At 44.7% G+C, this 23,909-nt stretch overlaps 1 protein-coding gene across 4 annotated transcripts in view; it reads left to right on the forward strand.

Annotated features, from left to right (window-relative positions):
• Rgs20 (regulator of G protein signaling 20) overlaps positions 1 to 22,561 on the forward strand; it is a 75,290-nt gene extending 52,729 nt beyond the window's left edge. For all 4 annotated transcript variants that reach the window (XM_041657258.1, XM_041657259.1, XM_041657260.1 and 1 more), the window contains 4 exons: positions 6,804 to 6,952; positions 10,082 to 10,165; positions 17,462 to 17,696; positions 21,213 to 22,561. In XM_041657258.1, the coding sequence (XP_041513192.1) occupies positions 6,804 to 6,952; positions 10,082 to 10,165; positions 17,462 to 17,696; positions 21,213 to 21,401 (657 nt within the window). In that variant the 3' untranslated portion in view covers positions 21,402 to 22,561. The remainder of the gene's footprint in view (positions 1 to 6,803; positions 6,953 to 10,081; positions 10,166 to 17,461; positions 17,697 to 21,212) is intronic.
• The last annotated feature ends 1,348 nt before the right edge of the window (positions 22,562 to 23,909 follow it).

Below are 23,909 nucleotides of genomic sequence, written 5' to 3' on the forward strand. Positions count from 1 at the left end.
CATCTGCCTTTTGTGTATTGCTAGTATCAAGGAGAACTAGCTCTGCCTTGATTGCCACGGCAATCACCAGCTTCTCTCAATTTCCTCAGTCACTCTTTCACTAAAGTTGTAGTTCCTTCGGGTAAAACTGCAAAATCTTTGTCTTTTTTTTTAATATTTAATTATTTATTATGTATACAATGTTCTGTCTGTGTGTATGCCTGCAGGCCAGAAGAGGGCACCAGACCTCTTTACAGATGGTTGTGAGCCACCATGTGGTTGCTGGTAATTGAACTCAGGACCTTTGGAAGAACAGGCAATGCTCTTAACCGCCGAGCCATCTCTCCAGCCCCAAAGTCTTTGTCTTGAAAGCCTGGAACTTCCTAACAAAAGAACACTGTACATATAGCATACTTCCCCATACTTCCCTGTAGCTGTGTCTCTACTCTGAGAATATGGGTGGACAGCCTAGGTCCTGGCTCTTCTCACTAAAGAATTGTTTTAGCTTTTGTTGTTTGTTTGTTTGATTTTTTTTTTTTGAGACAAAGGTTTTCTGTGTCACAGCCCTATCTGTCCTGAAACTCACTCTTGTAGACCAGGCTGGCCTCGAACTCACAGAGATCCGCCTGCCTCTGCCTCCCTAGTGCTGGGATTAAAGGTGTGCGCCACCACCACCGCCTGGCTTTTGTTGTTTGTTTTGCCTGTGTGTGTCTTTGCACCACTTATGTGCAGTGCCCACTAAGGTCAAAAGAAGGCATAAGATCCCCTGGAGCGAGGATCTGGCTGGCTGTGAGCCACCACACCTGAGTCATGCTCCTAACCACTAACCTCTCTCTCCAGCCCCTGTAGAATCTTTATTATCTAACTAGAGCTTCTGTCTTAAATGTGGGGACCAGAGCATGAAGGGAGCCTTATTTTCTTGGCCATAATCACTGTCTTAATTACTTTTCAAATGTTGTGAGCATTTGAAACACCATGACCAAGGTGACTTATAAAAGAGAGCATTTAAGTTGGGGCTCATCATTCCAGAAGGTTAGAGGTCATGGCCATTATGGCAGGGAGGGTGGTGCTGGGACATTGGCTGAGAGCTCACGTCTGATCCACACGTGAGAAACAGAGAGGAAAAACAAAGAGGGAGGGGGAGGGGGAGAGAGAAGGAAGGAGGGAGGTTGGTTGAGGGTTGAGTGCTAACTGGGAACAGCATGAACAGCCACTCACTGCTGCTGTTCTCCAGTCAGGGGGTCAGCCTTGTCTCTGAGACCCTTGGTGTTGGTGCTTCTCCTTAGGAAGAGGGACCTTCTGCCTTCACACCCTTAAGGGATCAAAATTTCATAGGGGAAAATGACGAAGGCTTGAAGACAGGAAATTTAGGGGACATGAGAAGGAAGGAGTCTCCTAGACCTGGAATCCAGTTGAAGCCTTTGCCGGCTATAGAGCAGGGATTCCCAAAGCGCAGGTATCCTTGGAGATCTCCTGCTGCGGTGGCGGTGGGGGGGGGGGGGGCATTCCAAGCCCTGCTCTCAGGGGGCCAAGCAGCAGCTCCCTGGAGCCGTCCTCTCCAGACTCCAAAAAGAAAGCCCACCAAGCAGTGGCTCCACACCCCAGAGGGTATTTAAGGTCTGGCCCATAAACTTCCCTTGTGGTTTCCCCTTATGGTTTCTCCTTTTCCCCTGGGATCATCCAGGAAGGCTTTGCTCGGATTAAAACCTGAACTTTAATTCATTGGTTTATTATATCAGCGGAGTTACCCACTACCAGAGGATATTTTTACTGATCAGTTCCCACCTGCTTCTGGTCTCCAGGAATCTCACCAGTAACCCGCTATGGGAAGAGGGCCTATACTAACCCCTCTGCAGACCCAGCAACTCCTGGCTTCCCCTTATCTGATTATGATTCTGTCTAAGCATCTCCGCAGAGCCATGTCATTAAAGAAGGGGAGGGGGTGGAGTTTCCTAGCAACCCTGAGATGTAACTTGAGAGTCATTAACATGGTGTACATGGTTGCCGCTGAGATGAATTGTTTTTTCTCTCCTGAGAAGCTCACACCCACACTTGAAAGTCTCTTTCTGCCACTCCTGCCTTGAGAAGCCCACACTGTACTCCGCGTGTGTCTTACAATTCTGAGAGCCTCTTTTTCTCTTAACCCTCCCATTTAAACGGACATTAAAATATCTTAGTCAAATCTCCATCTCTGCTTCATAAACGGACTGTTCCTGTTATTATAATCAGGGTGTGGCCGGAGTGGGGTTCCATTAAAAGTCTATAGGAACGCCTCAGGCTGCCGAGGGTAACACTGGGGGGTTTTGTGTCTGTCCCTCTACTTCTGACAGTTTCTGTGCTGTGGATTCTCACACCCATTCCTCCCGCAATGCAGCCTAGGTCAAAGGTTAACTTGGAACAGACAAGACATAAGAAATGTGTACCAAGCTTTACAACCTGGATATCCCGATTCCACCTTACAGTATGTAGTACAGAGGCACCTTTTCCTCTCGAAATAGAAGTGCTGTCGCCTTGTTTGAAGTGGATCCCATGTAGCCGGCACTGGCATCGGACCCACTACAGCCAAGGGTGATCCTGAACTTCGGATCTTCCTACCTTCACTTTTTTGGTGCTGGGATAACGGGTCCCCACCATGCCTGACTGTTTACTTGGTACTGGGAACTGAATTAAACCTAGGCTTCTGGCATTTTAACTAAACACCCCACAAACTGGACTGCACTCTCAACTCCCCTCTTTGCATTTAAAAACAGTGACTCCATCGCCAGACCTCATTTCCCTGCTGTTAAGATGGCAAGAGAGAGGACCTTAGCAGGTCAGGGGAGGACCCCTGCAGGTAACAGTATACACCATGCAGAGAGAGCTTGAGCACGGAGTTTTTTGAGAAGAAGGTATTGGGAGGGAAGGGTGAGAGGTTCACTAACAGAGACAGAGACTGAGAGAAGGGAGGGAGTGAGAGAAACAGAGACTGGCCTCTTCAGAAGAGCAACAGGAAAGAAAGAGTGGGTGGAATTTGTCTCTTAAAGGAACCTTTGCACCTGCATACAAACTAGGACCCTAGACTGGCTAGGGTACTGCCTGAGTACATCCTGCCAGATGACAGGGCAGGCCAGCATAATGCCTGAATCCTAATATTCCCAGCTTTTTCTTATTATATGAAGGTGGGGAGATTAAAGGGAATAGCAGGTAGGACAGGGATAAGGACGCAGGGTTCTCAAGACTGCTCCCTGTTGATTTGTGGGCACTGAAATCGTGGGGATCCTGAGGAAGCTGGGTTGCCGGTCATGTCTTGTAGTAACTGGTTGTTTTACTGATATCCAGGCACCAATTGTTAAGATACAGCGAGAGAGGGACTTTTGCGGTGTCCCATAGTGGGTTGGGCCCAAACTGCGGCAGGTGACAGAATACCGACTTGCAGCTTGAAAAGGGGGGAAGAGAAACAAGAGAGAGACAGAGGGAGACAGAGAATGGGGGGAAGAGGGAGTGCGCAGAGCTTGTATCTTAAAGCGACCTTTGCACCTATGTACAGATTAGGGCCCTGGGTTGGCCATGGCACAGCCTGGGTATATCCTGCCATATGACAGGCCAGGCCAGCGTAATGCCTGAATCCTAACACCCATGCTCACTTTAATTCCTGTTTCCTTCTAGAGCAACATCATCCATGCCTCTTACTCGGGCTATTCCAGCCAATGATTGACATTTCCTTTTGCCTTGTGTTTGAGCTCAGCCTATGTCTAGATTTTTGACTGGACAGAAAATGGGTGATCAGAGTAGGCACTCAGTAACTCAACTTGATCAGACTCCCCAGGGCTACTGGAATGTGGATTTAAAAACCTCAGGCTTCCGGTCTTTCTTGTTGAGCTATAGCAATTCTCAATGGTTTTCTGCATATATATCTACAAGACACAGGAGCCGGGAGATTTGGGAACAGAATTTGATCAAAGTCTGTGATAAAAGAAAGCAGATCAGAGGGCGGGCTCTCTGCAGGATAGTAAAGTGACAAGATAAAACTAAGCAGGATGCGCCTAAAGACAAAGTCACACAGATTCGGTGTGAAGTTCTTCACTGACAACCTACATTTGTGATTCTAGACTCATTCTGTGTACCCACCAGCCAAAATGAAAAAGCCAGCTTTACAGATAGGTAAAAGGGCTGAGATAAACAACTCTAAAATGAAATCATTGGCTCCTTCAAGTCCCTTTTTCTGTGAAGGTCAACACAGAAGGATCTTCTTATGGGCTAACATTGCCCTAACTGGAGACGTGGTTACTAGTTCTCTGTCTCCTGACCCCTCCACAGGTTATAAGTATAACCCAGTTTTGCATGGTGGTGCAGGACTTTAGCATGAGCAAACTGAGATCCATTTGACCTGTTAGGCCTGATGTCAGAGCTCAGTCCAAACCAGTGGACAAATGTCAGAGGTCTGTGCCTGGCACAGCTAACAGGGAGCACTGGCAAGTTCTCCCGGGAGTACTTCCCGCTGCTGGTAACAGGGAGCACTGGCAAGTTCTCCCGGGAGTACTTCCCGCTGCTGGTAACAGGGAGCACTCGCAAGTTCTCCTGGGAGTACTTCCCGCTGCTGGTTACAGGGAGCACTGGCAAGTTCTCCCGGGAGTACGTCCCACTGCCACAGATTTACCTGAGACCCTGCCTTGTAGAGCAGCCTCAGAATAGCAGACGGCCTCCTGTGAAACACTTCAGGAGTCACAGTAACGGAAGTGCTATAGATGTGTTTGTGCTTGGATCTCCCTGCGACTCATCCTTTGTATTCTGCCTTTATTTATTTATTTATTTATTTATTTATTTTGGTTTTTCGAGACAGGGTTTCTCTGTAGCTTTGGTGCCTGTCCCGGAACTAGCTCTTGTAGCTCGAACTCTCAGAGATCCGCCTGCCTCTGCCTCCCGAGTGCTGGGATTAAAGGCGTGCGCCACCACCGCCCGGCAATGTGTAGCCCAGGCTGGCCTCGAACTCGTGATCCTCCTGCCTCTGCCTCCTTCAGCAAGTCCTACCGGCATGCACCACCACAACCAGCCGTATTCTGCCTTTATATTGTGGTCTAAATCTGGGGGCCTGCATGTGTCCCTTGGAGGTAGGATCCTGCTTCTAAGGGTCTTTGAGTCTCTGCCCTTTGAGTTTGTTTCCCTTGACTGGGACCTCATCTATGATGCTATGTCCTCATGAAACAAGAACCTGTGTCTTGGGCCATAAAAGACAAGATGTTTTTCCCTCTGTAAAAATTTTATTCTTATTATCCTGACTATATTCTCAGTGTGTGATTCAATAATGGCTATTGTTAAAAACTGGAAGCTATAATAACTATAATGAAGTAAGCAGCTGCTAATGAAGTAAAGTCATTCAGTTTAAAACCACCAGAAAAATTAACAATAGCTTTACTGAGCTAATTATAGCTTAATATTTTTCTGACTAGTGACACTACATTTAATTCAAATTAATAAAAGAACGCAATCTAGATGAAGAGCGAACTGGCGAGATGACTCAGGAGATAAAGACACTTGCCGTCACGTCATGCATACACGCCATGCATGCACATACTGCATAGGTACATCACACATGCACACAAATCACACATAGACACACCACATTGCACACACACGTATACACACCATACACACCGCCACACATACACAAAATAAATAATGAATAATTTTTTAATCCAGAGTTTGCTCTGAACTTTTGAAAGATTCCCTTAAGTGTCAGGTTCCTGGAAATTTTCCAACTTTCTTAGCCTTTTGCTAATTCTTGTTTCTTAACCTAAAGCTTATGGGCCTGGCTAATTAAAAGAAATCCAGATGCCATATATAGGGCTCAGGCAGCAGGAGCATTTGAGCATGAGTTCAGGGCCAGCCTGAGCAACACAGGCAAGACCTCATTTCGGAATGAATGAATGAATCCAGTTGCACATAGGATTACATCACAGTCAATAGGAATAAACAAATCTAGCACTTAATTCTAAAGCTCTATTAAAGTTTTTGTGTGTGTGTGTGTGTGTGTGTGGCATTTTAGCTTTCAGTTAGCTCCATCAAGCGTTGAATGATAGTTTTCAAAAGCAAAATCGGACGTAGCAATTTCTCCTTTCCTTTGCTGCTCATATGCCCACCTCTGTCATTCAATCTTCTGATCTTCAACAACAGCAACAACAAGCAGGCTGATGGCGAGATGTGTGATGGCTTTGCACCCATGGAGATGGGCAAGAGCAGTGTCCCTGCAGGGACGGGGCAGATCCCAGGCTGGCTCAAGGCCTGGCTTCCTGGGAAAGGCTAAGCAATTGCTACCTAGTAACCAGTGTTCTTAGTTTTGTGCTGCTGGAGGGCAGTTAGCGAATGCCACACAGCTAGTGAAGACATTAATAGCGTGCATGGATCTGCCTTTAGACCGGAGCCACACCTCACCACCTCCTCCAGATGTCCAGTGGACCGTTTTGGCATAGCTCGCATCTGTCCATCTCTGCGCTCAGACTCCTGGGTCAGTGTGTCCTGTACTGTCCCTTTTAACTGCTCTGCTGTGGTTCAGTCTAGAGGGAACCTGAAATGCTCCAGTGGTCATAACTTACCAGTGACCTCTGTATACCAATTGCCTCCCCTTAGTTAACGACCTAAGGGCAAGCCTTTTCTCCATTTTACTCCTGGAACTTATGCCATGTTCCATTAACTTTGCTAAATATGTTCTCATCAGAGTCCAGCACATCTCAGCAGTTTCAAAAACAGCCTGGGTATTATCGTGTAGCGCCTTCTCTGTGAGCCAAACGTACAAATACCTGGATTTTGATCACAACTGCTTTTGTTGTTGTTGTTGTTTTCTTTTGCAGCCTGTGGGATCCGAGAGGACTGAGATGCGGATGCAGCAGATGTGCAGCGGAAGTGAGACCCAGGGCTCCATCCAAAGCCAGCAGGGCACGGGGAGCCATGGCTCCAACGCCTGCTGCTTTTGCTGGTGCTGCTGCTGCAGCTGTTCTTGGTAACACTGGGGGCTTTTTACTGAGACATTGTCTGGGAGGGGGCCTTTGACTACAGCCTTTTCATGACACATCCAGGAAGTGGGTTTGGTTTGGTTTGTTTGTAGCCCAGCCTGCCCTCCCAGGCTGCCGTTCCAAAGGAACGCTAACGAACACTAACATCGCCCACACCACGTAAGGAACGCTAACGTCACCCATGTCACGTAAGGAACGCTAACGTCACCCATGGCACGTAAGGAACGCTAACGTCACCCATGGCACGTAAGGAACGCTAACGTCACCCATGCCATGTAAGGAACGCTATTGTCGCCCATGGCATATAAAGGAACACTAACGTCACCCATGCCATATAAAAGAACGCTAGCATCACCCATGTCACGTAAGGAATGCTAACGTCACCCATGCCACCTAAGGAACGCTAACGTCACCCATGCCATATAAAAGAACGCTAGCGTCACCCATGTCACGTAAGGAATGCTAACGTCACCCATGCCACCTAAGGAACACTAACATCACCCATGCCATGTAAGGAACACTAACTCACCAGACCACTAAATAGAAAGAAAGGGGGGGGGGCATAAAGGTAGAAAGATTGGTTGGAAAGAACAGGCTCAGATGGGGACAAGGGCCAGCAATGAAATGGATGTGGTCAGAATGCATTATATTCATGTGTGGAAAAGTCATATAATTAGCAGTTGCTAACAAAGCAATGAACTTTATTGTTTTCTGTAATGCTGGAGGGTGTCCCCCTCCATTCTTACTGGAAAGGGAAGTCCCTGAGTCTTATAGAACATTGCTGAAGTGTAGCAAGCAGAGCCTTGGCTTGTGTTCGTCATTGTCTTCTGGGATAACAGCCACAGTTGACCCCTGTAAACACAGTGAACCATAAGAATACCCTGTGCCTTTTCTCTAGAGGACATTTTTCCCCTTTAAACTTGCTCTGCTTTAGCAAAATAAGATGGAAAAATGTCAAAGCTTGGGTAAATTATGCATTATTAAATTCACAATATAGCCTCCAATTCTCTTTGCAGCCTTGTGTCAAATTCATAATTCCTTTTTCTCTTTGCTTTTTCATACCCACTGTGCAGTCACATGTTCTGCTTACAAAAAAGCCAGGAAGTCAGGCAGGATAAATGCTGCCTGGTGCATTCATAGGATGCCACCCCAGTGCCTCCCAATGGGTTTTTATTTTGTTTTGTTTCATTTTTTTAAAAATCATTATTTATTGAAACGTTTTAGCTTTAGCTTCATAAAAGAAATAAGTAAAAAGGATTTCTGAAATTTTAATGATTTTGCCTTTATGTAAAAATAGCTCTCTCTCTCTGTCTCTCTGTCTCTGTCTCTCTATCTCTCACACACACACAGACACACACACACTAAAAAAAACTTACAAAACTGATTGCTAAAAGCAGGCTCAAAGACTTTTATAAGATAGAATGTTAGGGAAAAGCCTTGGAAAATGAACAGAAACACTGATAATGCAGTAGCAAAACAAAAAGCCTCCATCACCAAGGATACAAATCCATTTAGACGTTAAGAGGGTAAAAACCCATGCTCAACATTCATGAAGTACTAGGTTTGGTCTTCAGCATCAAAATGGAACATCATTTTAAGTTGCTGGACTTCTGAAGCTTTCCTGCTAAAATTTAGAATGAGAGAAAGACATGGCAGCCTCTCCCCCCGTTTAACAGTGTGTGGTAGGCATCAGCCAAGAGGAAGAGTATAGACGGAGCTAGGACTTGAAAAGAGCAGAAAAAAGCCTCCCTATTTTCGATGATGCAAGAACACCCCGAAAGTCCAAAAGAACCTTTATTAAAACTGATGAGTAAAGAAGAAGAATATAACGTCCATAAAATAACTGCCATTCGAGCTTGTATCTAAAATATCTAAAGCTGCCACAGTTCAGAACACCTGCTGCTCTTGCAGAAGACATGGACTCTGTCCCCAGGATCCACACAGTGGTTCACAAACTCTCGTAACCCCAGCTCCAAGGGATCCATCCAATGCCCTCTTCTGACCTCTGTAGACACCAAGCATGCATGTATGCATGGACATACATTCAGGCAAAATGCCCATGTACACAAAAATAAAACCTTTGAAATGTATAAAGCCATATATCTCAAAGGTAAAAGATATACTGATATTTAAATGTTAAGGAATAGAAAAAGATATGTCTTCAGAGAAAATATTTGATAGCTAGTGATAGATGCAAAGAGGCTTGGCAATGTCAACCATCAGTAAAATGCACATCAAAACCACAGTGACATTTCAAATCCACTGAGCTAATAACAGTTGGGAAAGCATCCCTTGAGACCCATCAGATGGGTCAGGAATGAACACTGGTCCAGCTACCCAAGAAGGAGTCAGTTCCTCAAAAGGCAGAAATGGACCACCTGCCATCTCACCAATCCTAACCAAAGAAAAAACAAAACTCGTTTTCTTTCTGTTTTGATTTTTGAGACAGGGTCTCACCGTGGAGCCCTGGCTGGCCTAGAACTCATAGAGATCAACAGACCTGCCTCTGCCTTCCAAGTGCTGGGAGTAAAGGCATGTGTCATCACCCCTGGCTTTTTTTCTTTCTTTTAGAGGAGTTACTTATTTTTATTTTTTTATTGTGTGTTCTGCCTAAACATATATTAGTACTACGTGTGTGACTGGTGTCCACAGAAGTAAGAAGAAGATATTCAATCCCTGGGAACGTGAACTTCTATGTGGGTGCTGGGAACTGAACCCTGTTTCTCTGCAGAAAGTGCTTTTACCACTCACCATCTCTCCCACTTTGGTCTTCCTAAAAGTAACAATCAGAAGCCAGGCAGTAAGTAGCACACTCCTTTAATCCCAGCACTCGGGAGGCAGAGGCAGGTGGATTTCTGTGAGTTGGAGATCAGCCTGGTCTACAGAGCAAGTTCCAGAACAGGCTCCAAAGCTACACCAAGAAACCCCGTCTCAAATAATAATAATAATAATAATAAAAATAATAATAATAGTAGTAGTAGTAGTAGTAATCAGGGTCACATCTTTAAAAAAAATAATTCTATTTGAGTATCTAAAATTATCTTTAACATATTTATTTAGGAAATACATTTCTTCAGACGTTCTCAGTCACCAATAATTGTCTTTGTTTTTTACAGCCTCACTGTCAGAAACCAGGAAGACCAGAGACCCGGAAAAGCCGCCTATGAACTCAGGACAGACATTCCAGCCTGTGAGGAAAGGTGAACTCTTGTGTTTTCATTAGCTCACGATACTGACAGAGATGCCAGCATCTTCCTTTTGCCTTTTCGATTGCAAGTTTCAACAGAACACATACATGTTCCCATAACTACCATTTAATAACATCAGATCTCAATGTGGCTTTGAATTTCTTCGGCAGAATTCCTTTTAATTCATTTCCTATCAGGAAGAAAAGCCAGCCCACTCTTTGGTCCCAATACTGAAATTCAAATAGAAGTTGATCCCTTCTCACAACCCATAATGATGTAATTTTATTTTTATATTTTAAAAGTAAAAACCATAATGATACATCATATTTGGTCTTCAGGAAAATTGAAGGATTCCATTTTTTCAGTTACAAATTACCAGATAGGGCACTGACGGATATCCGAGACTTGAAGCCAGTAAGTGTATTGGAGTTACTCACATGGACATAGGCAAGGGGTTACCTGCAGAAACAGGGTGACTCCAAGGCAGATTCATTTCCAAAGCCTACTCAGCACAGCTCAAAAAAGCTGCACCCCTGAACGCTCACAGGCCTGGGAGAGGGGCACTAAGAGGCCCTGCCTAGCAGTCATGACTGCTCGTATAATCTCAAGGAAGCGCCTTGTGTCTATTTCATACTTCTGCTTCCTGGAAGCCTGGGTCTGTGAGCCTCCCCCTCCCTGCAGAACCTGGAAGCCTGGGTCTGTGAGCCTCCCCCTCCCTGCAGAACCCGGAAGCCTGGGACTGTGAGCCTCCCTTTTCCTGCAGCAGAATGTTCGAATTCAGTGGAAACCACTAGCAATCTGCTATTTAAAAATCTAAGTGTTTTGAAGAAGAAAAAAAAAATACATAATGTAAAGTTTTGGCCTTAAATTTTATGTTTCCATTTTTAATGTTTAATTTGGGGGTATTTGATGCTCACTTCCTGTTACTCCTCTTGCTGGGTTTTGGTGTGCAACCTCCACACCCAGCTTCGTATTGGTTTTCCCTTTATAGTTCTTCCCTTGACTCTTTTTCTTTTACCAAATTTCCTATGGAGTTACCTTTCCTTAACTATTCTTATACCTATTCTTTAGTTTATTCTTTCTTAAATATTTTTTTCATATATGTATTTTGCTTTCATGTATGTATGTACACCAGGTGCGTGCTTGGTACATATGGATATCAGAAAGGGGTGTCGGGTCCTCTGGGACTGACTGGGGTTACAGGAGCCTATGAGCTACCATGTGGGTGCTGGGAACCAATCCTTACTCCTCTACAAGAGCAGCCAATGCTACCAACTGCCAAGTCAGCTCTCCAGCCCCTTTATACCTGTTCTTAATATGAGGCCTTTTATAAGTGCAGACATTAGACAAATTTACTAATAGCATTGTTCAAATAGTTCTCTATTAATTTGTTTATCTTTGGAGATAGGAGAGTAGCCCGTCTCGGTTGTGTAAACTTCCTTTCATCTCTACCTTATGTATATTTGCCCAGGTTTTCAAAGTCTGGGAGATCCAGCAACACCCTGCCCCACTCCACACAGTATATGCTGTTTCTTGGTCAGAAACAGCAGGTGTCTCACAGACCCCAGGGTGCTGTATTCTGTGCCACAGGCTCCCAAGCGCTACAGCAGCTTGCAGAAATCTGATTGTCCTATTTGTGTGGCCTCCAGCTTTGTTTTAATAATGGCCACATGCTGCCTTCATTTGTGTGTGTGTAAAACAAGGATGATAATAGTTTTTGTAGCTAAGCCAGCCAAGGGTGGCTGTGAATTCTGAATAAGGAAGTGAGTTTGGCCAAAGGGAAAAGGGAAATATCCAGTGTAGCTTGGCCTGGCTTCGTAGTAGGAGGCCGCTTGTTCATTTCCCAGCTGCCCTGACCCGAAATAATCACACAAAAACTTTATTATTTCCAGTACTGTTTGGCCAATAGCTTAAGCATATTACTAGCTGGCTCTTACATCTAGAATTAGCCCATTTCCATTATTTTATATTTTACCGTGAGGCTTGAGGCCTACCAGCAAGCTTTCAGCTGGGAGCTCACTTTCCCCTCTGGTGGCTACATGACATCTCTCTAATTCCACCTTCTTTCTCCCAGCATTCAGTTTAGTTTTCCCCACCTAGCTCTACTCTGCCTTATCACAGGTCAATGCAGATTCTTTATTCATTAACCAATAAAACATATACAGAAGGACTTCCCACACCATGGCTTTGTTCCAAGTCACATCCAATGAGTACTATGTACTCATACACTTGGTTCCTCTTGCTGCCATCTGCTCAGGTACTAGGTACTCATATGCTTGGTGTCACTTGCTGTCATATGCTCAGATACTAGGTACACATAATTAGTTGCATTTGTCTTGTGTGACTCTATTTGTTGTAACATTTTAGGTAAAAATAACATTATATTGGCTTTTTTAAGTGGCATTTGAAGTTAATTATACTAGCAGTCATCTCATTCACTATTAATTATGTTTAATCTTCCAGTCAGTTTTGTGCCTGACTTCTTATGGGAAGAAAGGAATTTTTTGGCTTATGCTTCCATGCCGCAGTCCATCACTAAGAGAGGTCAGGACAGGAACTGAAGCAACAACGTGGAAGAAAGCCCGCTTGCTGTTTTGTGCAGCGTCACCTCAAACCAGGGAACTTACAGTCCAGGATGTAGAGCAGAAACCATGGAGGATCAATGCTAAATTCCTCACTCAGGCTCAGTTCCTTAACCAGCCTGAGACAGTCTGCCCAGGGAATTGTGCAGACCACAGTCAGCTGGGCCCTCCTGTGTCAATTACCAATCAAGAGAGTTTCCCACAGATATGCCCACAAGGCAGTCTGGTGGAATCAGTTCCTCAGTGGGGCTTTCTTCTCAGGTGAATATAGGCTGGACCAAGCTGACAATGAAAGCTAACTAGGACATCTACGTATCAAATTCTTGGTGTACACCCTTCACCCTTAGGCAGCCTGCACAAGGCCCTGTGTTCGGCTGGCATTACCAAAGTAAAAAAAACAAAAAAACAAAAAAACACGAGATTTATCTTTCTGATTTGTAGATCATAGAGTTTCCCATTGCAGAAACCTTAGTTTTTGCGTGTATTTAAAATGTCATACAAAAAATAAGAAAATAATAAAATACTTGAAAAACAAAACTCATTAAGTTACCAAGTGTAAGTTGTAGTTCCCAATGTAAACAAAAGTTTCTAGAGTAGATTACAAACCTGCCACCACATGGCTACCCTAAGGGATGAAGAATTAGACAAACTAACTGTTGGAGGCCATGCAGGTCCAACACAGATAATTATTTCCCTTAATTGAACTGGTACGGAGTTGCGAGGAATAATCAGACACAGCTTACACGGTCATGATGGAAGGGCATCTCAGGGTCTTTTCCTCTGACGATCTCCTGAAGAACTCTCTCGTTTATTCTCCAAACATCTTAATATACCATCACATAAATTGAGCAGGGAAAACACATTAGGCTGTCTCCTAGGCAACCAGGTGAATGGGCTTTAGTCACATCCGCATTCTACCTGTATGCTAGCTGTCAAGTAGGCCTGAATTAGCATCTCTATAAGATATCCTCCAAATTACAAAGAAAGGAGCAACAACTTCCTGACCTCTTGTTAGGAAGAGACAGCTTGTCTGCAGAGCTACGTGACCACCTCAGATCGGGCCTATGGCTTTTGTGCTTGGCTGCCACACCATACAGAAATATGGGCCTACAACTAACTAGCTATAGTTTATGATTAAAATAAGTTGCACGGCTTTGGCCATCTGAAAAAATTCTCAAGCATACAGAAAATATTTGTAATTGTTGAATATGCTTTTTCTCATGAAGTTTGGTTTTGCTTTTTGTGGTTTTTGTTGTTATTGTTGTTTGATTGATTTTTGCTTGCATTGTTTGGGTTTGGGACAGTACCAGGGATCAAATCCAGGGCCTTGCACATGCTAAGTGGTGCTCTACCACTTAGTTACTATCTCTGCCCTTTTAAAAAGTTTTGTTCAAAGACGGGAGTCACTACATAGAGCGGACTGGCCCCAAATGTACAATCTTCCTTCCATAGCCTCCGAAGTACTGGAATTAGAGGTGTGCACCACCATCCTGGCCTGGCTTTTGTAAACTGTCTGGATATATTACTAGGATCATTATTCAGCAGACTGTACTACTAGCCCCAAAGCAATTAAAACCAAAGTCCAGAGTTTTAAAAACATGTACAGTAAAATCCTATTCTGTTTGATATTTCTAAGATCACTATCAATTCATTATATCCTCAATAAATAAATCATAATACATTTTAAGAAATAACATAACTATATGGAAATGTAATCATATCAAACTATGGAATGCTGAGAATACAATAAACAGAGCAAACGTAAATCTCAATACTTAGGTTTTTATTTAGTTACTCTTTTTTTTTTTTTTTTTTTTTTTGGTGGGGGGAGCCGGGGACACGGTTTCTTTAAGTAGCCCTAGCTGTCTAGCTGTTTTAGAACTCAGTATATAGACTAGAGCAACCTCGAACTCACAGAGATCTGCCTGCCTCTGTCTCTCAAGTGCTGGGATTAAGCATTAGTGAGTGAAGTCCCACTTCCATACAGAAAAAGAGATATTAACATATGGTCCAGAAACTTAGACATAAGGAAACGGTCCAAATAGTTCCAGACTGTTAAACTGTGATAACTTTCTAAATTTATTTACCATTAAAAAGTATTCAAGGGCCTGGAGAGATGGCTCAGAGGTTAAGAGCATTGCTTGCTCTTCCAAAGGTCCTGAGTTCAATCCCAGCAACCACATGGTGGCTCACAACCATCTGTAATGGAATCTGGTACCCTCTTATGGCCTTCAGGCATACACACAGACAGAATATTGTATGCATAATAAATAAATATTTTTTTAAAAAAGTATTCAAACCTGGGTAGCTTAAAACATCAAAAATCTTTTATGTCACAGTTCCAAGACCAGAAATCCAAGATCGAGTGTCAGCAGAGATTTCTCTGTACTGATTCCCAGGCCCTGGAGCAGACTTTCTTCCTGTCTCCTCTGGCATTGGTCAGCTGCCTGCACCTCTGGGGTCCACTGACCACTACACACATTGCTCCAGTCACGTGACCATATTCTCCATGTGTTTCAGAACTTCTCTCTCTGCTCACATCTATACCAAATTTGCCCTGTTAATAAGAGTTTCCGTTTCATCCCAGATGACGCCTCGACTAGTGACCTCATTTTAAGTTAAGTCTACAAGGAGCCATTTTTTTCCTTTGTAATAATTTATTTTGAGATGTATAGGTAGATGTTTTGCCTGCATGTGTATCGGTGTACCACATGAGTGCCTAGGGCCCCAACAGGCCACCAAGTAGGTGTTGGGAGGGAATTGAACCCAGGTCTTCTGGAAGAGAAACCGGTTCTCTTAACTGCTGAGTTAAGTTCCATCTCTCTAGTCCAAGGACCCACTTCTGAATAAAGCCATAATTCTGAGATTCTGGGCATTTGGACTGCCTTTGGGTGATGCAATCTAACCAGTAACTTTGCATCCAGAGTCAGCATTGCAGCTAGACAGTTTAATAGGCCACTTTCACAAGATGGTCGGGAGTAGGTCATTCATCTTCTATATATCTGAGAGGCTCTTATTACCAGGGATGCCAAAATCCGTATAAAAACAGGAAGTGAGATGAGAATCCTACTCACAAGGCCATATGGGTAAATCTTAACAAAATAGGGAAAGTAAGTCACAGAAAACAATGTATTTGCCATCTTATAAAAATCTTAAAAGCTAGCCGGGCGGTGGTGGCGCATGCCTTTAATCCCAGCACTCGGGAGGCAGAGGCAGGCGGATCTCTGTGAGTTCGAGACCAGCCTGGTCTACAGAGCTAGTTCCAGGACAGGCTCCAAAGCCACAGAGAAACCCTGTCTCGAAAAGACAAAAAAAAAAAAAATCTTAAAAGTTACAGAATACATTTTTCAATGAAACATAAAGATACGGAACTGTGAAAAGGCAAAAGAAGGGAGATACTAAGGATCACTGTTAAATAGGCTTTTTCTAATCTCAGTGCAGTTAAACTCAAGGGCAGTGGTAGTACACACCCTTTAACAACAGCATGGAGGCAGAGGCAGAGGCAGGCAGATTTCTGAGTTTGAAGACAGCCTTGTCTACAGAGTTCCAGGACAGCCAGGGCTACACAGGGAAACCCTGTCTCGAAAAATGAAAAAGACTAACAACAATAAATAAAACAAAACAAGAAACAAACCAACAGAAACAAAAAACAAAAACCCCTCAAAGATGGTAGCCGGAAGTGAAGCCCAGCAGGCCTCTTGGGGTGAATAGCTTTCTTTACCCAATCATGGCTGGCTCTTAAGGGCAAGGACATCTCCTTAGCCAATCATATTGTCACTGTCTTGTCTGTGGTCTGTGTTAGTTGGGTCACTCCAGAATGTTGTACACTTTAGCAGCAACTGGAGAGTCAGCTTCTAATGAACTGACTGCCTCATGACTGCAAAAGTCTTTTTATTGTTACGCCAAAGACACCTTTAGCACGGCAGTTTCAGCAAGGTAAAACCTCTTATCTGATCTAGGAGTTGTCTGAAGCAACCATTACCTAAGCAGTTCTCAGCAGTGCAAGACTTCCTGGTCTGCCAGGTTTGTCTGGAGACTGAGTTATGCAAAGGCTGTGGTGAGTCCCTGCCTGTGACACAAGGTCACGTCAGAGCCCAGGTGCCATCACTTGGGAACTCAGGACAGACATGGTGGCCATGGAGAATCACAGTCCTCACTTGGGACTGTATTGTGTATGTTCTTTTCTTTTTCTCAAATGGCACGTGGATCTTCAAAAGCAGCCAGTGGGCATTGCCCACTCATGTTCTGCTGGGCCTGTGTGAAGTGGAACTTAGCCCTGTCTGGGATAATTGAGAGGTTTGGGGTCAGGCGGCAGCCGGATTTTTCTTCGCTTCTGTAATTTAAAAGTACTGTCAACAATAAACAAAGTATGGCTGTAAGGTTGCACAAGAATGCTCTGGGCATGAAGGCTCTTGCCTTTGATTCCCAACAGAGACAGGCCTGGTCTACAGAGTGAGTTCCTGAATAGCCAGGGCTGTTACACACAGAAACCCAGTCTTGACAAACCAAAAAAGAAAAAAAAAATGAAGCTACAACACACTCCAATAAATACAAATCCGGCTTGTAAGTGTTTTAGCCAAAGGCTTAAGGAAATGAGAGGGGTATTCTCCCTTTCTGGAAGGGCCAAACATTTGTGTGTTTTATAGCAGTATGTTGTAACTTTGCGATGAAAACTGGATTCCCCAGCAGTAACATCTTCCTTTTGTTCCTTTGGACCACTGCTCAGCCCCACTCCCAGTCTGGAAGAAGTCTGTGCCTGGGCCCAGTCCTTTGATAACCTAATGGTCACTCCGGCTGGAAGAAACGCATTCCGGGAATTCCTCCGGACGGAGTTCAGTGAAGAAAACATGCTTTTCTGGATGGCCTGTGAAGAACTGAAGAGGGAAGCAGATCCAAGCACCATCGAGGAGAAAGCCAAGATAATCTACGAAGACTACATTTCTGTTCTGTCTCCTAAAGAGGTGTGTGTCTGCAAACCTGTCTCCTGAAAGCCATTCGAAGTTGCCTGCTTCTGTGTTTGGTCACACTGCTTGCACAGGTAGAGATAGTTCAAAGCACAGCCCTGGGCTCCTCCCCATCATAGCCTTCAGATCCTGAGGACCCTGAGAGAAGCGTGAAGCATTTTTTAGGTTTTTTTTTTTTTTTTTTTACGCGCCCATGGTTCACAGCAGCTTTGGCCCTCACACTGACACTTGCCTCTGCTCTGCTTTCTGTTCTGTGGCTCTGAGGATAAGCCTAGGGCTGCCTAGATAAGTACTCTTCAGTCCTCCTGTTGTTTAAGAACACCGTACCCTATAAACACTCATTCAAGTAGAGTTATTCCACTATTTTGAGTAAAGTTTTTTCTGGGGTGTCTTTCTAGTTACAGCACTGCTGAAAGTGCTGAACAGGTGCCGAGCTCCCCCACAGCGTTGTGTTAACATCACAGACAAACGCCATAAAAGTGAGACTAAGCAAGTTCAACTTAGCACGTTTCTTCAAGTCTGCAGCACTGAAAGTTGCCATGTTTTTGGATCCAGGTGCCTTGTATCAGCAATTTCACAATCAAGGTTATCTCCTGCTGTATTCTGCTAAGACTGTGGTTAATAAGGCAGAGTTTCTCTTCTGTGGTCAGGGACCTCACAGAGGCGGTCAGAACCACGAGCATCCATGGCATGATGATGGTCCAGCATCTCAGTGTGGGATTGCAGTGAATGAATCATAGGAAGAGAGGAGGAAGCTAGACAAAGGATAATGAAAAGGAAATTGTCAGAAGCTCAAGGGAATGAGGATATCCTGGGACTAGGATCAGTGAAGCCACAGGTGAGGGTGTTGCAGTGTTTGAGCAATGAACATGGCGGCAGCAGGTGCTCCCGCGGTACTGGGTGCAGGCAAATTACCAGAGCTGTGGTGGACAGCCGCAGACCTAGAAAAAGGAGCTTCTTCTTGGTAGAGCTATCCAAAATGAGGTTCCGTTTGTGCCTTGTTTTATAACTTTAAAAAAAAATTTTTTTTTTTACTGTTCTGCAGTAAAAACTACCAGTGTGGCCTTGTGGCTGAATTCCCCACTAGACAGTTCTGCTCACTATAGCATCTCTAGTGGACTTACCTCATCAGGCAGATGGAGGGAGCAGCTGACCCAGACAGAACAAAACAAGACCTTTCTAGGTGTTATTCTCTAAAAAAAAAAAAAAAAAGCAGGTGTCCCCAGCGGGGCAGCGGCTGGCCAGACAGAAACCTCAGCGGGCTGGTCAGTGGTGAAGGCTGGGTCCCCTTGGCAGGTGGGAGACCCCAGCGGGTGACCTGAGCAGGACAGTGGTGGGCCACGAGGGGCAGCCGGTCCCACTACCCACCTCGATGGGTCTCAGGCGGGTGAGACAGACGGATACACCATGCAGAGAGAATTTGGATAGAAATTTATTTAGTGGGTTCTGGAAGGGAGGGAGGAGGGGGAGGGGGATAGAAGAGGAGAGAAGACGGAGGAAGAGAGGGAGAGAGAGAGAGAGAGAGAGAGAGAGAGAGAGAGAGAGAGAATGACAGCAGCCACCTCTTCAAAAGGGGAGAGGAGGCTGGATGAAGCTAAAGATCCACTTGCCTCTGCAGAATGGGGGAGGAGCTTGTCTCTTAAGGGGACAGGGTAACCAGTTGACAGGACAGATCATCATAACACTAGGTCCTTCCTTCTTTTAATCCCAAGTGGTTCAGACACCTGTGGAGTTGAAGAGTAAGGTGGAGCTGGAAATTACAGGAAGCAAATGACCATGGACGGGTCATAGGACTGCTCCACTTTGAACTTAATCCAGCAAACCAGGGCAAGGCACAGCTGAGTCTCAGGATGGAGTTTGCACTGTAGAAAGAGCCCCTTGGCCAAATCACAGAGTGTGTTGGGAGAGGTGGTGGGCAGACTCCAGAAGGTCAGAAGGGAAACGGTGACACAAATCCAGCAACACAGGGCGTGGCGGAGGGAAGGGGAGAGACGAATGTGTCAGAAAAGCGGGACAGTGGTTCACGCCTGTGATCTGAACACCTGGGACACCAAGATACATTATATAGTGAGACTGTCCAGAAAGGAGGAGAGAGGGAGAGGGGAAGAGAGAAATGGAGATCGAAGGAATGGGTGGGCAGGTAGAAAGAGAAAGAAAATAAGAGATACATAGGGCACTAAACTGGGAGAATGGGTGGTTCTCTTGAAAGAGCTTGCTAGTATTCAAATACTTTATTTCTAATAAAAATACTTATAAACAGCCAGGTGGTAGGAGTTTATGTCTTTAATCCCAGCACTTGGGAGTCAGAGGCAAGCGACCTTTGGAGTTCAAGGACATTTCGGTCTACAGAGCAAGTTCCAGGACAGCCAGGGCTGTTACACAGAGAAACCCAGTCTCGGAAAACCAACCAACCAAACAAACCTTATAAACCAACGAGCCTAGAAACAACCACCATTTGACTTTCCAAGAAGAGTTCATTAATAGGAATTTCCACTTAGCTTACTATAGAGACAGCAGTGACAGCGAGGCTAGTGAAGGCGTCAGCAGAACAAAGGAGATTTATTTCTCCCAAAGGGTCAGAGGGCAGGGATAAGGGACACAGACAGGAGATAGAGGGAGAAGGAGAAGGGAACGGGGGAAAGTGGAGAGGGATATCTGTCCCAGGGGACAAAGGAGATAGAGAGGATAGAGAGGAGACATAGGAAAATGACAGTTTGTAAACATACCAGGGAAAAACCCTGTGTTAAGATGAAGTGTTTACTTTAATTGGGCATGGAGATTAGGTGAGCCAAAGGGGGCTTTTGATTGCTGGACTTCAATATTTGGTGGCTGGACCTTGTAATCAGCCTCGGGGAAGAAGGAGTGGCTAAATAAGGGAATGGACCTTGGGGCTAGCTTCCAGAATGGGGGAGAAGGGCAAGGCTTGCCAGAGCCACCTGTTCAAGTGGGCTAGAGTCCCTTCAGATGGAAACCTGGATGCCACTGGCTCCCAGACTCTGTGATGGAGCCCTTCACTTTACAGACCCCTTCCCTTCCACCTGGACTGACACCAGAAACCTACACCCAGTTTCTAGCTGGTTGGGCGCCTGCAGCTCCCAGGTTTTTGCCTTCATTAACAGGCATGGGTCCATGCTCACCACCTTCCATCTTCAAAGGCCATCTCACACTTGTTTAGAAGAAGTAAAGCAGTGTGTGATAGTCTAAAGCAGCCAGCGTTCCTTATGACCTGTGAGAAATACAGGGCATGGCCCCTCAGTATGACCTACGAAGTCCTCTGGCATTGGTGCAGTAGTCTGCCCCACAAACCTTCAGGGGCCACTGGGGCCACTCCTGCTGGGGTCACTGAGGCCATGGAAGTCCCAGTGTTCCCTTCTTTCACCTGTCAGTTTCTCTCAGCAGTTCAGACTTTGGGAGATCTTGTTTGGTTTGGGGCCTTTCGAAAGCTAAAACAATCATGGCGTTTGAATGGTTTTACAAGAGAAGTAACACATCCAGCTCTGCTTCCGTCCACAGGTCAGCTTGGACTCCCGAGTACGGGAAGGCATCAACAGAAACATGGTGGATCCCTCCCAGCACATATTTGATGATGCCCAGCTTCAGATTTACACCCTCATGCACAGAGACTCCTACCCCCGCTTCATGAACTCCACCGTCTACAAGGATTTGCTCAAGTCCTTAGCTGAGAAAGCAGTGGAGGCATAGGTGGCTTTGAATATATTTATTATTAATAAATCCAGAAAATAACTCACGGACTGCATCCAGCCCAGGAAGTCTAGAGGTAGGATGTCCTCTGCTAGAGTGGTTCTCGGACTGTTGTAGCAACAATGTCTCCCTCTTCAGAGAGCTAGAGACTCACAGTGTAACTGCAACCGCCTTTAGTAATACTTGTCCGGAAAAAAGGGTGGTAGGACAGCCTTAGAAAGACTGTCCGCTCCCACTCACAGTAACAGTAGCGTGTTCTCGAGGGCAGGGCATGCACTAGCCTCTGCTCTGCCTGCAGCGGACACACAGAGAGCAAATGGCGACACTTTTGTTTTGCATGAGTTAAAATCCTGTTCCCCCTCCAAAGACAAGGCATTCAAGTCTTTCCTAACTAACCCTTCCTACAGTCTGAATACTTCACTTAGCACCGTGCCAGGACTGAAAGTCACAGTTCATGAAGATGTGACAATTCCTTGTGAAAGAAACAGTAACCGCCAGCATGGGTCATGGTGGTGCACACTGTGCTCTAGGTGGGCCAGCCTTGGGTATTTGCCAAGAAACGCGATGCTGAAGTGAAGATGCTTCCGTCAGAAAGGATGGCCATATTATCAGAATCTACTAACCTGAAGAATGAATTTTCAATTTAATAGTTCGTTCGTTATGTTCACAAAGCTTCAAATAAGCATATTTTAATTTTTATCGAAAGAAATGTGGGTATTTTCACAAGGAAAAATAAAGCATAAAAGTTTTCTCTCAATCTTGAATTATTTGAAATGGAATTGAGGAACATGGATCATTCAGGGATGCATGCAATCCATCTTTCACCTCCCAGACGAGTGTTCTGTCTTTACATGCCATGATTTGTTTTTTATCACAGCAAATGAAATGACCTCATAGTCTACAGGTAAAAGTCGTTATAGACCTAAGCCACTGTCTTAGTTAGGGTTCCTATTGCTGCAACGAAACACCATGACCAAAAGGCAAGTTGGAGAGGAAAGGGTTTATTTGGTTTACACATTCACATTGCTGTTCGTCACTGATGGAAGTCAGGACAGGTTGCTTGGCTACCTGATTCTATGCATGCTGGGAGAAAAGAAGAGATATACTGATTTAAACGATCTGTACCCTATTCATCATAATTTTGCTGAAAATAAACCTTTTAGCTCTCCTACTGCCTGAAAACATTGTGTAGCCCACTAACCTTCCCCTCTAGAATTCCCTGATGATTTAATTCCTTTCTTAACTAACTTTCTTCATTAAGAAGTTCACTGGCTGTGCACAGATCTCTCTCTCTCTCTCTCTCTCTCTCTCTGTGTAACCTGCTAGGACTGGGGAATTGCTGGTTATAAGAATATATATATATATATATATATACATATATATATGAACATTTGTAATGGATGGAACAAGAATGAAGGGCAAAAGAGAAAAGAAGACGATTGCACTGGAGGGAAGTGGGCTTGCACACGTGCAGGTCTGCTTGCTGACTACAGGAAGAGGTCAAATGGGTTGACTAAAGATGGCAATGACCAAGTGGGCAACCAAACCACAAGAAGGCAGCCATGATGGTGCTGATAAAAACATTGATGACACATGGTTGAAACAGGTCAACAGCACATCCAGCCACCGAGTTCCCCTCCCAACACCACCACATCTGCAGACTTCCTATGCTGCAGGACATTTGCTTGCCCTTCTATCCCCTTCTTTCCTATCCTTATTATTTAATCTTCTATTGGGATTCCATGATGCCAGGGCATGATGGGTCTGGGCCTGGACTGCTATAGTAGTGATGGCAGCTCTCAACCATGCCCTTCTGTTGGGAATACAAATGTCCTTGTACACACAGTCACCAGTAAAACCAGGAACATTAAGTAACGGAGTTGTCTTTCCAAAAGAAAAGATGAAAAACCTGTTTTTCTCTCCAGGAGGCTGGGAACTGAAGGTAATTAATAGCCTGTGATATTTGATATCTGAAGGGCCAGGACATATGAATCTTTCTCAACCAAGACGGAAGATACTTATTAGCCTAAATGACCCTTATATTATCTGCATAGCGAGGGCCTCCCCTAAGCTCCTACAACCAGGACCAGAGGTGGCTAATAACCCAAATGACCTCTACACTATCTGTACGACCAAGACCATGCCAGATCCTTCCCTAGGCCCTTAAGATAATACAAGCAGCCTATCTCTAGAACTCATCTTCTTAGAAGAAATCACGTCTTTTGCGTTTCTATACAATCATGCCTCCTTATGCACCAGAAATTTATTACACCAGAAAATTTTAACATGGTGTTGTTGATGCCTGTTAAGCCTCCTTACATCCTCACTAATTATCAAATTAGATCAGTCACTGAGGCCCCTCAGGTGATTTAAGATTCACTTCATTAAGTATATGTATGTGGGGGTATGTGCACACGAGTGCTGTGCACACAGAGGTAAGATGTTGCATCCTGTAGGAGGTGGTGGCGCACGCCTTTAATCCCAGCGTTCAGAAGGCAGGCAGATCTC

This window comes from Microtus oregoni, unplaced genomic scaffold (assembly GCF_018167655.1).
Source record: "Microtus oregoni isolate MIOR12 unplaced genomic scaffold, Mior012 000008F_ref0000371, whole genome shotgun sequence".
Classification (NCBI taxonomy): Eukaryota; Metazoa; Chordata; class Mammalia; order Rodentia; family Cricetidae; genus Microtus; species Microtus oregoni.